Below are 16,270 nucleotides of genomic sequence, written 5' to 3'. Positions count from 1 at the left end.
CAGTGTTCTTGTCTAATTATGCTTTTTTAGATAGTAAAACAGTTTATTTCAACAACAAATAAAGAAAATATCAAACGTTTTTTCTTTTTTTTGACAGTGATTGCTGAGTGGTTACTACTTTGACAAACATCCTGCATAACCAGGTCAAGATCATTAAATTCAACACATGCATCAAACGTACCTGTGATAACGGTGAAACTATATTTACAATTTATTTGGGTTTTCAAACCCTCCATTAAATCTATTTTAGGTTAGTTATGATTTTCCGTACGCATGGTATGATTTACTGTGTCTACATATTGGCTAATTTCAATTAGGACGTTATTAAAAGAGGAGATGGCTATGGTAACGGAAAATACTTGAAGTACTGCCCTATTGCCAGAACGTGACTAGTGTGACTGGCTTCCTTGTGACTCAAAGTTCACCATATTTCCCTGTCACCCTTTTTTTTTATTGGTTCTGCTTATGATACATTCTTATAAAACATATTTTCCCATCACTTTCCATGGCAATAGGTCAGAATTTACAAGTGACACAGACTCAGCCGATGAGATCATAACAAAGGTTTTCAGTTTCTTGTGACGCAAAAGCACACAGCTACGTTTCCATCTAGGCACTTGAGTTATGCTTGGCGTGTGCTCTGTTGTACAGTGCATTGAAGTGAGCAATCCTACATTAACAGACTCAAAGAAACACCATGATCCTTCAGCCACAGTTTATCTCATTACTCACACAGAAACAAACTCCATATGGCCACAGTTTTCAAACTGAGAGCATGGATGTATACATTTTTTTCTCAGCTGACCCCAGGGGGGCTCCGTATGATTTTCCTGGAGTAATGTTGTAAAATTAGCATGATGAAACACTTTGGTTTGACACCAGGATGGAGATTGCCTGTTATGGCACCCCTGCTTCATTTGGTTCTGATAAAGCATGCTGTATATCATGCACCCAAACAAACACAACACGGTTGTTGTGATGCACACTTCTTGCATGTGCAACACCATTCTCCACTTAGTCCTGTCCCAGGGAGTTTAGGGAAGGAGTGTAGACGCCAGGCTAAGGCAGACTGTGCAACAACACGGTGTAAAAATATATCTTGCTTTGGTAAGATGACACTTCTCTCACCATGACTGCAAGAGTCCACAGGGCCACGTCCAATCCAAAACTTAACAACAACATGCATAAGATGGTGTAACATGTCTTAGACTGTTTCAAATTTGTACCAACACTGTTTTGGAGAAGGGAAAAAAATAAGTATTCTTGTAGTTCAAGAAATATGTATATACTGCCAAATACTGTAGTTTTAAATTGTTTAATTCCATATTAGCCTGTAAAAAGATATAAGATGTTTTGTATATACATTTGTTGTTTTCAGTGTTCAGTTTATTCAATTAATGTCTGTAATGATTACTTGTTACCCAACAGGTGTCCTCATCCTCTTCTGTTTATTATATTTATGACAAACCCTTTGTAGCGTGTTGGGGGGGATATTCATTCATAAAACTTGTTAATGACACACATGCACCCACACACATATACACACACACACACACACACACAGAGGAGGGCCTCTTGTTACATCACCGTGATTTTACAGTAAAGCAGTAAAGGTTGACACCCCCTCCACCTGTCACAGGAACAAAGACGTAAGAGCCATAACTTACAGAACTTTCTTTCACTGTTTTTATGAAACAACATTTTATTTTTTATTTTTTTCTGGAAGATAATGGAAGATAGTTTAGGTGCGAAGAAGAAGAAGAAAGTCAACCACACAAACATTAGTATTGTTAGAATAAAAAACGTTAAATGTGACAAAAGATGCCACAATTATATTATATTTTTCTTATGGACTTTGGGAGCTTGGTGAGAAAAAGCATGATTGTCGAATGTCTTTAAGTACAAACAACAAAGTATCACTTTCTAACTAAATTTAAAAAAATTAAATAAATACAAACAAATAAGAATTATTGGACCATTCAAATTATGTCATTAGCGATTCACTCGTGTTTACTGCTTATGAGATGAGTAATTTGGCTAAATCAGAGGCAAAGTCGCATTGAATCACTGTCACGCCAGGGTGAAATGAGGTAATTGACAACTAATAATTTTACATAAAAGCCAAGAAAGGTCTGTCCTCATTAGGTGATTATGGCCAGTGACAACAGTGTATTGTTGCTTAGCCAGGCAGTCAGAGAGGCAATAATGGTACCATAAATGTGACCCTCAATGTCACAAGTGCATTGTAAACACATATCTATATCAGAATTTACCTTGTTTTACATTGTTTTAGTGGGGAAAAAAACTCAATACATATTTTTCGAAGCTGTAACCTTTCATTTTTTTCATTTATTTGGTTATTTGCACCTAATGAATGTAAGTTGATATGAACACTGTCTGCTAGATGTTTTTCCCACAAAATATAATTAACAAACATGTGTACAAGCTTATTGTAATCTTCAGAAAATTAGTAGTGAGTATTTACTTAAGTGCTTAGCTTAAGTTTTAGCCAACAGTATTAGCTGTTTGTCTCCATTTTCTTCATTCTGTTTTATATAATGGGTTTGAGTTAGACAGACATGAGTATAATTAACATTTCAATATTTCTGTGTCTTGGATACAGGATGTTTAATTGTGGCAAAATTACCATCTAAACCTTAATTAGTACTTCAGTGTGTGCTTGGATCTCATTATTTCTCTCCCTGGTCAGAGTGATATACTTCTCTTATTTAAATGTCTTTACCACCCACAAGTCAAGATCTTTGTATGTAAAGTAGGCCACTGAAACACTCAAACAGCCTGTAAATATAGACATTGAGAGTTCAATGTTCAAGATCGCCACACGTCCGCAATATCAGGTAACTGACTGTGTACTTGTGGGGGACAACAGCTAAAATTAGACTCACGCCCCATCTCTAGCCTGAGCTCACATTGAGGTCCTACATCATAGGTCCATATCCACAACCACACGGCTATGACTAGGGTACGTAATACATGCATGGCTGAAAATCCCCTTTAAAGGCTGAGACAACTGTTTTAATACCTTGAGTATTAATATTTTAATCACATGTGATACAGCTGTAAGGTAACTTATTAGAAGTGTTTGTGAAATTGTCTTTGGAAATGGTGAATGTTGTCAATTACATTGCTTTGTCTCACACTGCTGCATGATACACTTTTGTCAATATTAATACCTTAAAAGGATTTACAAGTATGATGAATTTTTGACTTTTTTGTTCAGTTTTCTGCTCATTTATAGCTAGTTGGTGTTGATAAAGTCTTACATGTAAAGGCAGCTTTTTAAATTATTAATTGACTTGAGCTCACGTCTTTAAAACAAGTTGTTCACATACTCTCCAGAGGCTTAAAGATGCAGCAGGATCCTGGGGGTGTTGTGTGACCAAGGATGGATCTATTTTGGCACAGGCAGTCAAAACGAGATCAAATTACACTTTCTTGCTTTCAGTCCCACAGGTGCTGACATCTTTATTGTTTTATGTCAGTACAGATCAAGTCCTATCAAATGCACTAATCAACCACATCAACAACATTGATTTCTGATTAAGTTAAAACCACCCAAGTGCCTAAAAGTAGGTTTCAACTCAGATATATATGACCATATGCACCCCAATACTTAATGTTAATATGGAGTCAGTGTAGTACATTTGATTGTAAATCAAACAGATTGGATTCATTTAAAGAAAAGATTAGCATTTTGTGTTTTGCAGCTTGAAAATCATGTAGAGTTTATTTTCAAGGTGTTTGTCGATAGACTTACTAAAGTTAGGATCTATATTCCATAGTAAACATTTCAGGCGGGAGGGCTCTTCTAGGTGTCCTTTACTGCAGAAGGAATGTAACAAATGCAGGTCATGGGTGAAGATGTGCTGGTATTTTTCCAGTGTCTGTGCCACCAGTTCCATCTCCTGCAATCTTGTATATCAGGGTGCATGTTTTGAAGCCTCCTACGTCAACACTTCATACCACCCCTGTCAGGTTGCTAACACAAGCAATGTGAATTCAGATACAGCTATGGTTTTACAGCCACATTAAGTCTCTGAATACTAGCAGCTGTAATCTAAAAACATCAACACGAAACAGATAAAATATAAAGAAACAGCCCTGGTGTTACTCATCCGATGTATCTAATAAGAACTATGTGAAGCCATGCTTTACCAAATTATGAGGATTGGAGTTTCATGAATGTTGAGGGAATTAGCAACGAATATTGCAGCTTCATAAATATCCCATATAAGGTTGGTATTAATTAAAGCTGCAGATTATCTGCTAAATGGTTTTCAAGTATAAATGTTAGAACAACTCAGAAGAGCCTGAAATGCAAAAGTTTGGTTTATTCCGACTGCATTACAGATTAGTAGCAGAAACCGGATTGAATTGTACTTTCCTTACAAATCATGTGCTGCAATGTACTACCTTTGAACTAATGAGTAATACCACATATTCTTAACAAATCTCTCAATATGTTTGTAACTCCTTTTTTTTATCTGGTAAATATCTAACAGTGACTGATCCAGGTTATTTAAAAGATGAACATAGATAATGCATGTTTTACTAACTGTCAGTTGTGCAAGACAACAGAAATTGAAGCTGCCAGCAGCACTGGACGGGCCCTCGCACCCCTTGCTGCCGTGCATTTGCGCAGCACTCAGACACTGCAACTTGTCATCAATGAAAAGGAAAATCTCTGCTGAGTTCAATGATATCTCACACAAGACTCTACGTAATACAAATATTAGCTGCGAAAGGGGGCGTGGATAAAAGCATAGGGGACAGGCCAAACCAATGAAAAAGGAAGTCTCTGCATAGTTCAATGATATGTCACACAAGACTCTATGTTAAAATGTTCAAACACCATGCAAATGGGGCGTGGCTGAGCATATGGGCGTGGTTAAGGTATAGGGTCCGGTTTAGTAGACCACACATTCTAAGTTTCATGTAAATCGGATGATGTTTGTCATATGAGGCTGATTTCCTGTTGCCAGCGGGGGGGGCGCTATGACCAATAGTCAATCTTGTACTGAACAAGTTGTTACACCCACTTCCTGATTCGATGGCAAAACGCACAAAATGGCCGTCCTGCCAGGGCCATGCCCTATAATGAAAAATGTTTCTCTTAATAACTTTTCATCTTTAACGTCTTAACATGGCACAGACCAAATTTGAAGTTGATCAGATGAACTCTCTTGGAGGAGTTTGTTAAAATATGAGATGTGGAAATGGCCCAAATCACACAAATTTCAAACATTCCATTCAACAAGGCGGACTTCCTGTTGGGTTTAGGTTATGGCTCCAATGACGTTCTTTGTACATCTTGACATGCCTCATATATGTACAAAGTTTTGTTGGTCTACGTTAAACGTCCTGCAGGGGCTCAATATTTTTAAAAACCCTTAAAATAAGTAATTTTTCACCAGGATTGATGCAGCCGCCAATTTTGGTGAGTTTTTGCATATGTTAAGCCCCTAAAAAAGGCAATTCATTTGCCAGAAGAAAGAAAAAATAATTTTTCTGGCTGTTGGCTGGCTTTTGCCACTATCGGCGCTCCGGCCCTAATTAGTGTGTGTAGTCTGCAGCAGCAACACAAACACCAAACGCAGGGCGTTTTTATCAGCTACTAGGTAACAACAACCGGAAGCTTTTCTGTTGATAAGGTTGTGTCCTTTAAATGCTTCCAAAATAGATGCAACATGCATCAACAAGATAAATAGTTAGAGGGAGATAGTAGGCCTTCAAATATTTCAGATTGAAGAGGTAAATATACACAAGAGGCTCAGACGAAAGAATATTTGACTGTCTGTCTTCACTTTGCAGGTACTGAATTTCAGGATCTACGGACACAGTTGGACCCGGTACACAAAATGACACCGGAAAAGTCAAGGCCGAACAATCCGTGCGCAGACCTTTATGCCATTTGTCCCAAAACTTGGCCTGTAGTTGCTGTTTGACAGATGGAGTTTTGCCGCTGACAATCTTTTCTGGCAGCACAACTAAGTCTTAATAGATCTTTCACTCCTTTGCATGGATGACCAAATGCCGTCACCATCAGACATTCAAACTGAGGATTTAGACCCTCTATGTCTTTTGCACAGTCCCAAGGAAGACAAGCTGTCTGCATGTAAGAAAGGAGCAGAGGCTGTGTCAGATCTCTCAGACCCCAAAGACAAATCCACTGAGCCTTTATCAAACATTGCCAAATGCCTCTCTCAAGAGAAAAGCACAGGCTCATCCAGTTATAACATGTCAGAGTGTTCACCACTTTGCACCGAGCCTGCAAACCATGATGATTTTAGGGTTTGCAGCTATATTGGCTTATCAGAACCTGTATTACCTCTTTTACCGCACTTCTCTCGTGACTTTGTTTCCCCTCTATCCAAATCTTTTCACGTTAAACAAGAATCATCTCTCTCCTTTTCACTCATACAACACAATAGTACACCTGAACCTCTTGGGGTGTCGTCATCTACTTCTGAGGGTACGACGGAGCCATCTCTCACTGAGACTCTCTCCAGCTCAGAACACAGTCAAGCCATTTTCCTTTTAAGGTCAGAATCACATCAGTCAGATAGTTTGGAGAGTGAAACAGCTATAGCTCCTGTGTCAGACCTTTATATTTTTGAAAGTGACACACATGACTTCATCTTGAGCCCTAATCCCCAGGAGATTCAATGTCCTGAATACCCCACATCATCACAAAATGACTACAATGCACATGTCCTGATTGGTGATTCAGACCATGTGGTGACACAATGCCATCGTGGCTCCAGTGCGGAACAAGCTATGGTGGACCATGAGTCAGACGTGAGCCACCATGCAAAGCTCAGACCACCTGCTGTGGATGCCTGTGAGGCAGGCTTGATGTCGGTAAATGATGGTGGTCAAGGGAAAGGAGAGGTCACAGATTTAACCCCCCAACCACAGCGAAGCGACAGCCCTATAGAGCTGTGGCTGGACGCATGCCAGTATCTAGCCGGTGAGGATACAGAAGATAGGGATGTTTTAGACAAGACGGGATATTCTTTGATGCAAGGAGGGCTCACTGGTGACTTGTCTTTTCCCCCAGGAGAATCAGGTTACAACCCTGATGGTAGCAACGGGATTGGCTGGTCCAGTGATGACACCAAAGGTTGGGGTCCACCTGTTGAGAGGTGGTCATCAGTGGACAGCTGGGCAAGTGCACTCTCAGACTGGGCTGGGATCATCGCGGCTCCACCAGAGGACTTCACAGCTGCCTTCACAGAGATAGGGGCTGAAATAGATGCTCTGACAAAGGCATTAGCAGAGGTAAATACACATTTGGAAATTGAGACATCTAAAGAAGAAAAAAGTGAGGAGCCAGCAGCGAAGTCTCAAACACAGCCACCCATGGGTGTCCACGATCAGCCTATAGAGGCACAAAACATCCCAGAGAGCTCTGTCCTCTCTGGGCAGAGCTGCCTCGAGGGCACCCAGAGCCTTGAATCCTTGTGTGATTCGACAGCTACCACACAAGGAGAAAATGTGCTAGAAGAGATCCAGAGCAGCCATGCTGAGCACACTCCATGCCCAACACAGAAGCACTCATCCATGGGATCATCCGCTGGCACGGTGGCCTCTCCTGGAAGATACAGTGTGGATGAGATACCTGGATCTACTTCTTCTGCTGAACTGGACCTTTCTCATTTTGGAGGATTTGTTGAGTCCGATAATTTCATGAGCAATGAAGAAGATCCAATCATACTGAATATAATAGAGGATACAGATTTGGAGGGACAAAATGCACATAGTGAGCTAGTAGTTGAAGAGGTAAGATGACTTATTGTATATATTTAAATTTGAAATGTGGAAATGTGTGCTCTGCTTTAAGTGAAACGCATGACATATGAGTGCATTTCACAAAACTAAACTTGGGGACGGTATTTTTTTGTTGTTGTGTCCGGTCGAACACACACTCTCCACACACACTCTCAAACACACATCCCTTTCTCCAAAGTCTGTGGCAGACAGAGCAAAAGAGAAGTAGAAAGATTCACGCTTCACAAAAGAGAGAATAACAGCAATCACCTTCACATCAGTCGTACTGGCCAACAGATTAATCCGTCATGAGCTTGGAGAGCTCTTGCCCTTGACAGTGTTGTCATACCTACAGTATTGATAGCCAGTCAGGAGGTACATGGAGAGTAAAATCCACGTATGAGACCCACGAGTATTGTCGCCTTGCTTTGGGTTGGAGCCACTTATTTTGCACCCATGAAGGACTCTCACCAAGGCTTGATTCTGTATTATTGTCCTCTGGCTCCAATTTTAAAGACTGACAGCTGTTTGTGCTAAAGGAAACAGAGAGAGCATGAGAGGAAAACTTCAGATGGACAGAAATGGCATCTAATAATAGCGAGAGTTCAATGATAATAGCATCCATCCGTGGCGTGTCAGGGTGGAGGGGTGAGTGGAGATCACAGCTGAGGACTGGAACATGACCCTCTCTTACTCTCTCTCTCTCTCTCTCTCTCTCTTTACATACATACCCTTTAACACACCCCACCTCATCTCCTTGAAAAACCCAGGATCAGGACAACAACAGGTCCATGGGCCTAGGAGACTGCTTTTGATTGGCTTAGGTGCTCAAGGCATAGCTGGAGCTCCTGTCTATAACAGCAACAGTGTGGTCTCAGTTGCATGCAGGACACATGGACTGTGGGATATAGAAGCATGGTATTTCATGAACGTCTGCTTTGTTGCTTTATAGAAAGGTATGTGTTGAATGGATCTGAATGTTACGGCATGTTTTTGTTATTTCTGCAGGATCTGCCTTTAAAACAATTACCTGTTTGGTGCTATTGATGCCAGCACTTCAACACTATTATTAGATTCAAGATTTGAAATCTTTAAAAAAGAAAATTTAAAAGTAGAAGACACATATTAACACACAATAATAATTATAAATGTAGTATTATATGTGTATACTATCATATGACAGTCTTAGTGGATTCAGACAGTCTTTTACTCAAACGCATGACAACTATAATCTCAATCTCACTTAACATTACTATCTCATTTTAATTAATATTTGTTTACTTTCCTTATCAGCCCTTTGGAGATGAAGTGTGTGAAGTGACAGATGAACACAGTGTCTCCCAGCCAGATTTGGTAGCCAAGCAAGAAGCCAAAAGGAAACCTGGAACAGCTGGGGTTGATCGTAAAGGAACTGAACCTTCAACAGATCTTCTTTTCCTCACCAAACACACTCTGAAAAATTCACAGGTTCCAGGTGTGCACACACAACCAGGCCTCCACACACACGTGTCGTCTGACACTTTGCCGGACCTTGACGGAGCATGTCAGGTGGAGCCAGAGTGGAGAGGTCCTAAATTTATTATGCCCTTAGCTCCTCTCGGTATCGACTCCTCCCTCTTCTTTCGGGCAAGCTGTTTGGAAAGAGATCAAACATGTTCCAAAAGGTCTCTCAATGACGACCGAAACCTTTGTTCTGATCACGTACAACCTTGTGCTCTCTGGCCAGCCTCGGATGGGATTACTGAGAAAACATCTCTTGAATTTGATGAGGATTTGATTCATAAAAAGGGAAATACAACAGAGTCTGCTGGGAAATCTTCACCCAAGGCACAACTGGACTTTGTCCCTGCGAGGAAAACAATAATTGAGGAGATTCATGACCTCAGTGGAGAACTATCAAACTTGGCTGATGTGCCTGCAGATCATTGCATCATCTCAGAGAGGAACCGCATTGCATTCATAACTTTAGATCTAAATGACCCATTTGTCTCAAGGGCTCCAAAACCCATCGCAAAAGCCATACAATCTGAGTTGAAACTGAAAACAGCTGAAAAGATGCCACACAAAACCCATAAGTCCACCTCAGAGAACAAAACACGCTCCAAAAAGGACAAAACAGCTGGTCATCATTATGGTGCACATGTTTCCAAGAAACAGGAGAATTTATCTCACCATGTTTCAGACCAGCAGGTCTGCAAACAACAAGAAACCCATCCTCTTATTGTGGAAAATCACACCATTGAGAACACACCAGTCAGGCTTGAGGACAAGGAGGCTAAATTGGTGATTGAGACTGGTGTGGCATCTGAGAAGGCACCAAACAAGCCACACGGCAAGAAGAAAAAGAAACATGCTACGAATGCAACAGGAGTGAAAAGTGTGGTTGAGCCACTGGTTGAAGTGGAGAATGGAGCAAAACCAAACACTGCAAAAGGAAGGATTGATATGTTTGAGGCCAAGCTGGGCGCTGGGAAGTCTCACAAGGACAGTGATCAGTCAGTGGAGAAAAAGTCCCAGCAACCAGAGGCTAAAGCTAAAGCTTCCCGAGGAGAACAACCTCAGCATCAAAAAGATCACAAAGACCACCAGCTGAAGAACTTCACCAGTCCTCTGAACGACGATGTTATTAAAAGACGACGCCTGTCGGAGGATAAGTTTGGAAAGATTGTCAGTGTTTTGGAGTCTAAACTTCCAAAGCCAGAAACCTCCATTCAGACAAAGGGAGAGGAGCCCAAGGTAGATACTGGGGCAACTCGCAAAAAGGCGTACAGTGAAGTGGTCAAACAGAAAATCCCACCTAAGGAAGGTAAAACACAGAGTATTTTTATGCTAAGACTCTTCCATGAAACATCATAAACACAAGTTCTCCTGCATGATGGTACGTGAAGATCTCATAACAAAAGCATATGACAATGTCTCCAGTCCCCAAGGTAGGGCAGCCTATCCAGGCAGTGTCAGTGAGCGGGGACCCCCAGAGTCTGTGCCTATCGTGTCAGTTTGCTCCTGTCTTTTCCCACCACACTGTCACCTGGAGCAGAGGGGACACTGTCCTGTCTGAGAGCAAGATAAGGTATTTCATTTTACATGATTGTAATCTAATGTATTTTAATGTATTTTCTCCCATGCCATTTTTACTTAATACGTTCACATGACTCAGCTTTACACCCCAAATATGTACTAATTTTAGTGATTTAAATGATGCTACGGCATGGCTCCTTACTTTCTCTCTGACGTAGCTCCGCAGTCCCTTAAAACTGAACTTGAGTTCTTCATCAACATCACCGGAGTTAGCATTTGTGCTACTAGCTACCACTTAGCTAGTTGGACAATCATTTATCATTTACTTCAGTCAAAATTGACTATTTTAGCCATGTATAGCTATCAATTTTAGCTGAGAATTTCAACTGTTTACTACTTTAAACTAAATGACGTTATTTTGTCATTAACTTTAAGCTAATTTTTAAAAACGTTTATCCATCAATGTTACTTTTAGCCAACTATTAGCTTACAAACATTTATCCGTAGCTTTCCATTTTCATCCTTTCATTAAATACTTTTAGCTAAGCTAATTTCAATTGTTTACCACTTTTTGCAAAACGTTTCTGCTTGCTTTCTAGTCCTAGTTTTTATCTACTCTCACAGGTGTTCAGGTGTAACAGCTGACTCAATATGTGGATTAAAAGTAGATTTTTAAATTGTATAAAAATGTATCTTTTTTTAAATGAACTGAGTTAACTTCAAAATCTTTCCACATACCCCTGAAAAATACAAGTACTCCTAAGAATCACTGATCTACAGCATGTTAGCGGGCAGTAATATAAGGTAGGAGAAAAGTAGGAAAAAAATCTCTTGCAACACTTTGACAGCAGGAAAAAAGTATGATTTTACGTTTGCAATCTATGCAAAGCAGTCAGTCACTTCCATTTTGTGACCTGCACGTCATATGTCCAGCTACCTTCATTTGCGTAATACTCTGTTTGACATGACCATTTTTCAAAAATTGGAGCAACCTATGCAGTAAAATACCAGAAGACCCAATTCATTTTGGCATGTGGCATAGAAGGGACCCTGGATAATCATAACGTACAGTGTATAATTAAATGTCAGAGGAAATTAACATTTCAAATGCAATGCCAGAGGGTTGTTGTTGATGTTGTGTAGAGATTAGTGACTTTGCATGGTGCATTTTGTAACACTGTACCTTTCTCTGAAGTGCAGGGGACGAGAGCAGAGTGTCACTGACCATCCCCAACGTTTCTCACAAAGACTTGGGCATGTATAAGTGTCGGCTCACTAGTTTACATGGATCAGTCACCCTGGACTATCTGCTTACATATGAAGGTATACATGATTTAACTATAACAACTATCATGATATATATGCGGTTTAAATGTGTATCCAACACATTTTACATCAAAGACTGCATTTCTTATTTTTTACTATTTTACAGTGCTTAGTGAGATTGTCATCCCTGCATCTCCAAAGACCATTTCATGTGAGTTATGATCCTAGAATCCTTATTAGTGTACATAGTTCAGCGATAAAAGCCCGGCCCAATTTTTTGTTTTGACAGATAAGAAATCTCTTTTTTTTTCTAGCTGCCCCTGTAGAGGTTGGTAGTGAAGAAGAGGATGTCCACTGTTGCGGGCTGATTTTCAAAGAAGATTTTCTATCTGATCAACACTTTGGAGAGAACCAACATGCCAGCATCATCACTGAAAAGATCCACTTTGGGGAGGGGATGCACCGGCGGGCTTTCCGAACCAAGCTGCAGGCGGGTCAGATACCTCTGTTGCTACCTGGACGCTCCTGTGTGCTCAAAGTACACAACGCTATCAGCTATGGGACCAAGAACAATGACGAGCTCGTTCAGAAAAACTTTTCCTTGGCTGTAGAGGTAGGAACATCGTGGGACTCTCCCAAAGTGCTTCATAACTCCAAGCGTAATTGCATTATGTGCATAAGAGTCCTCTTTGGGAACCAATCTCATTACATGCCACCTAATACTTTTTATGCCACAGAATTATGGAAATGGGATGAACTAATTAATATACGGTGACATAATCACAATATTGCTACAACACTAATTTAACAATGCTTTGGACAATGCCTTTTTTCTTCAGTGACAGACAATTGGTGACAAAATATTACAGATTTTGTTGAGAAATGCCACATACAGTCAAATATTAAGGAGGTTTCATAAACTACACTTTCTGTCTGCTAAGAGTTACATGTTTTTTGCTCAACCTTTTCATGCAATGTCATACAATTTTGATCAAATAGTCAAATTTATATTAAGACATAATATGCAACATGTGACACTTGGAGCCATCAGGTTATCATCCCATTGTGAGTTTAAATACAATAAAACTGCTTTTTTCTTTTATCAAATATTTCATGAGAGAGTCATAGAGTCTTCGACTTATGATCATGTGTCCACAGTACTTCAAACATAGAAAGTATTGTAATTGACTTTTTCCTCTGTAGGAGTGCCATGTCCAGAATACAGCAAGAGAGTACAACAGGGCGTATAATACTGCTGCCCAGTCTGTGGAAGCCTTCGGAGAGATCCCCGAGTGAGTGACACGAGCTGTAAACTTCATGCGCAGCAGAAATCTCTGCCTTTATTTTAGAATAATTTAATATACTCATCGCTCAAGCAATTTTGATTTATGCATCCACCAGGATCATTCCCATCTACCTGGTTCATCGTCCATCCAACGACATCCCATACGCCACGCTGGAGGAGGAGCTGATTGGTGACTTTGTCAAGTATTCGGTCAAGGACGGCAAAGAGATCAACCTGAAGAGACGCGACTCAGAGGCTGGACAGAAATGTTGTGCTTTCCAGCACTGGGTCTATCATAAGACTGAGGGCAACCTGCTGGTTACTGACATGCAAGGTCACATAGATATTTTGAAATGTGTATAAGTTCAAACAGTTTTTTTTCCCCCTGCAAATCCTCCTGTGCTTTAAATTACACTTAAACTAAATGTCAGTCTGCTTTTGTGGTTTTCAGGAGTGGGAATGAGGCTCACTGATGTTGGAATAGCCACCTCTAAGAAAGGGTGAGTTTTTCTTTTAAGACCAATAACAGTTGCAAATTGTTGAGACCTACAAATTGATAAATTAATTGTTTCTTTCTTTTTAGATATAAGGGCTTCAAAGGAAACTGTGCCACCTCCTTCATCGAACAGTTCAAGGCTTTGCACCAGTGCAACAAATACTGTGAGATCCTGGGCCTCAAATCCATGCAGCCCAAACCTAAAAAACCTGCATCTGCTCCGAAACCCAGACCCCAACAACCTTCTGCTGCACCCAAGAAGAAAATATTTGGGCCAACAGTGAAGGGCAAGTCATAATAGGAGGAGAATCTTGGACTACGAGCGTCATTTTTGTTGAAATGAGGGTTTTAAATAATTTGCTTGACTCATGCTGGACCCCGTCATGCAGAGTCTGGTCTGTCAAGGAGGAATCAGAAAGGTGTCCAAAGTTTAGCGCTGCAGAAGGCCAGATGCTGGAGAGGACAGATGTGTTTGACTCTGAAGAGAGCAATTTTTACACAACCAGCAAGAGTTTTTGTTTCATCTTGTGTTGAACATTTGAGAGATATATATTTTATTTTAATGAGATCCTTTCTGTACAAGAGTGTATTATTTATTATTTCGGGGAGGACACTTTATTTTTAGTTTTGGGAAAACTGTAATCTATGGTCTGGCTACACCACTTATCTATTCTAGGGAGGGGGGGGGGGGAGAGATAGAGAGATCTGGCTTGTTTGTAACTTGCTCTGTGTTGTTTGTAATAGATTACTTTACCAATTTGGCATCAATAAAGTCCATCTATCTATCTATTTCTTTAAACCAATCATAACCATCCTGGGCAGCACTAACCATCTATAGCAGAGATAGCAATAAGGGGAGGGATGTCAGTCTTTATCCTAGCGACGCACATCCGTTGAGCCAGACTAGGAAAACTGTGACAAATTTAACAAACACTTAAAAATGATGATGATAATAATTAGTTTGTGGACAGTGTTGAACTGTAATGTCTTAGAGATTGCCGTTATGATGAGTTTTTATTGTTTTTCTACTTTGGTGATGTCTTCAAACGGTTAGTTCATTAAATTAATGAACGTGTTTCATAATTGAAAAGAAGAAATGTCTTTTAAGTAGGTTATTTGATAAAATACACATGGTAGAGGACACGTCTTGTTTTAGATTTAGTATGAGTGGACAATTTTTGTGCGTATGGTGTGTGAGGTGACAAAGATATATGATAATTGCATTTTCCGTTTAATGTTAGATTATTCTAATGTGTTTTTGTCTTTAAGTAAAAACTACTGATTCAGGATAAGCTAATTTTTTTATTCTGGATTAAACACAAAACAGTTTGTACACACACACACACACACACAAAAAGTATGCATTTGAATGTATTAACTGACAAATGTGAAGATTTATTGATTTATCATTTAATTGTCAATTTTCTGATTGTTGAAGTGATTATTAATGGCCGGTGCATTTCAAGGATCTATGTGTTAGCGGTCCAGCTCGAACTGAGTGATAGAAATGTAAAACCAATTCTGGCATCCACAGCCTACTTACACACTTATGATCTCAACCACATACCAGCTTTTCAAAGGCAGTCTCAATCCCTGACCCAAATTGCAGACATGGTTTTCAGGTTGCAGCTCTGGCCAGTGTGTGATCACCCATAGTAGATCTTTGTTATTAAAGAGATGTTGCTGGTTCAAGATGCTTTGTGATTTATTTTAGTCAAGTTAATTCAACTCACATTTTCAATGACACTGTTTATTAATACATTTATATTTGTCTTTGTACACAGGACTGGATTTGAAGGTGATTTTAAATGTGACTGTTACATCTTTCTCATGAGCAGCAGACAAAGAAAAACACTTTATTTATGTAATTTGAGTGGATGAAGACCATTGTGCAATCATAGTAGATGACCCGTTTGCATGTTGGAAAAAGTTTTAATGATGACACCACAAGAAATGACAGCAGCATGAAAACAAAAGGGCGCTCTATTTCTATTTATACTTACAGGAGAAGGTCTTCAGCAGCAAATTAGCACCTCAAATGCTAAAGAAAGTGGGTCAGACTCTGAGGCTTAAGATCATGCAGGATGTTGGTCTGTATTAACACACATCTATTTTCATATCCGCCCCTCCTGCGTGGTGTAATGTGTCCTTGATGTGTTTTTAGGCTTTACAGAATGAATGAGAAAACTATTACAAAGCTACAAAAAGAACACAAGAAGAAGGAGAAATAAAAATCCAATCAGGAAACAGGAATACACTGAGGTCTGTTTCACACTGTAGCTATTTAGTGTGAAAATGGCGTTTGAAACACAGGACACAAACACCATTGTCACACTCCACAACTCTAGAGGACAACATTTACTGTAGATACTGCAGATGGAGATGGACAACCTGGTGGAGGAAGGGGGGGGGGG

At 40.0% G+C, this 16,270-nt stretch overlaps 1 protein-coding gene across 1 annotated transcript; it reads left to right on the top strand.

Moving 5' to 3' along the window:
• Window positions 1-5,822: 5,822 nt before the first annotated feature.
• On the top strand, window positions 5,823-15,548 carry alpk2 (alpha-kinase 2). Its single transcript, XM_034895459.1, has 11 exons — window positions 5,823-6,991; window positions 7,082-7,803; window positions 9,085-10,597; window positions 10,714-10,861; window positions 12,005-12,132; window positions 12,242-12,286; window positions 12,390-12,688; window positions 13,279-13,367; window positions 13,477-13,694; window positions 13,812-13,860; window positions 13,944-15,548. Exons 1-11 carry the CDS (start codon window positions 6,040-6,042, stop codon window positions 14,152-14,154), a joined length of 4,374 nt encoding a protein of 1,457 aa, XP_034751350.1. The 5' UTR covers window positions 5,823-6,039; the 3' UTR covers window positions 14,155-15,548.
• The last annotated feature ends 722 nt before the right edge of the window (window positions 15,549-16,270 follow it).

Source organism: Etheostoma cragini, chromosome 16 (genome assembly GCF_013103735.1).
Source record: "Etheostoma cragini isolate CJK2018 chromosome 16, CSU_Ecrag_1.0, whole genome shotgun sequence".
Lineage (NCBI taxonomy): Eukaryota > Metazoa > Chordata > Actinopteri > Perciformes > Percidae > Etheostoma > Etheostoma cragini.
The sequence above is the reverse complement of the archived record's forward strand: the minus strand, read 5'-3'. Positions and strand labels throughout refer to the sequence as shown.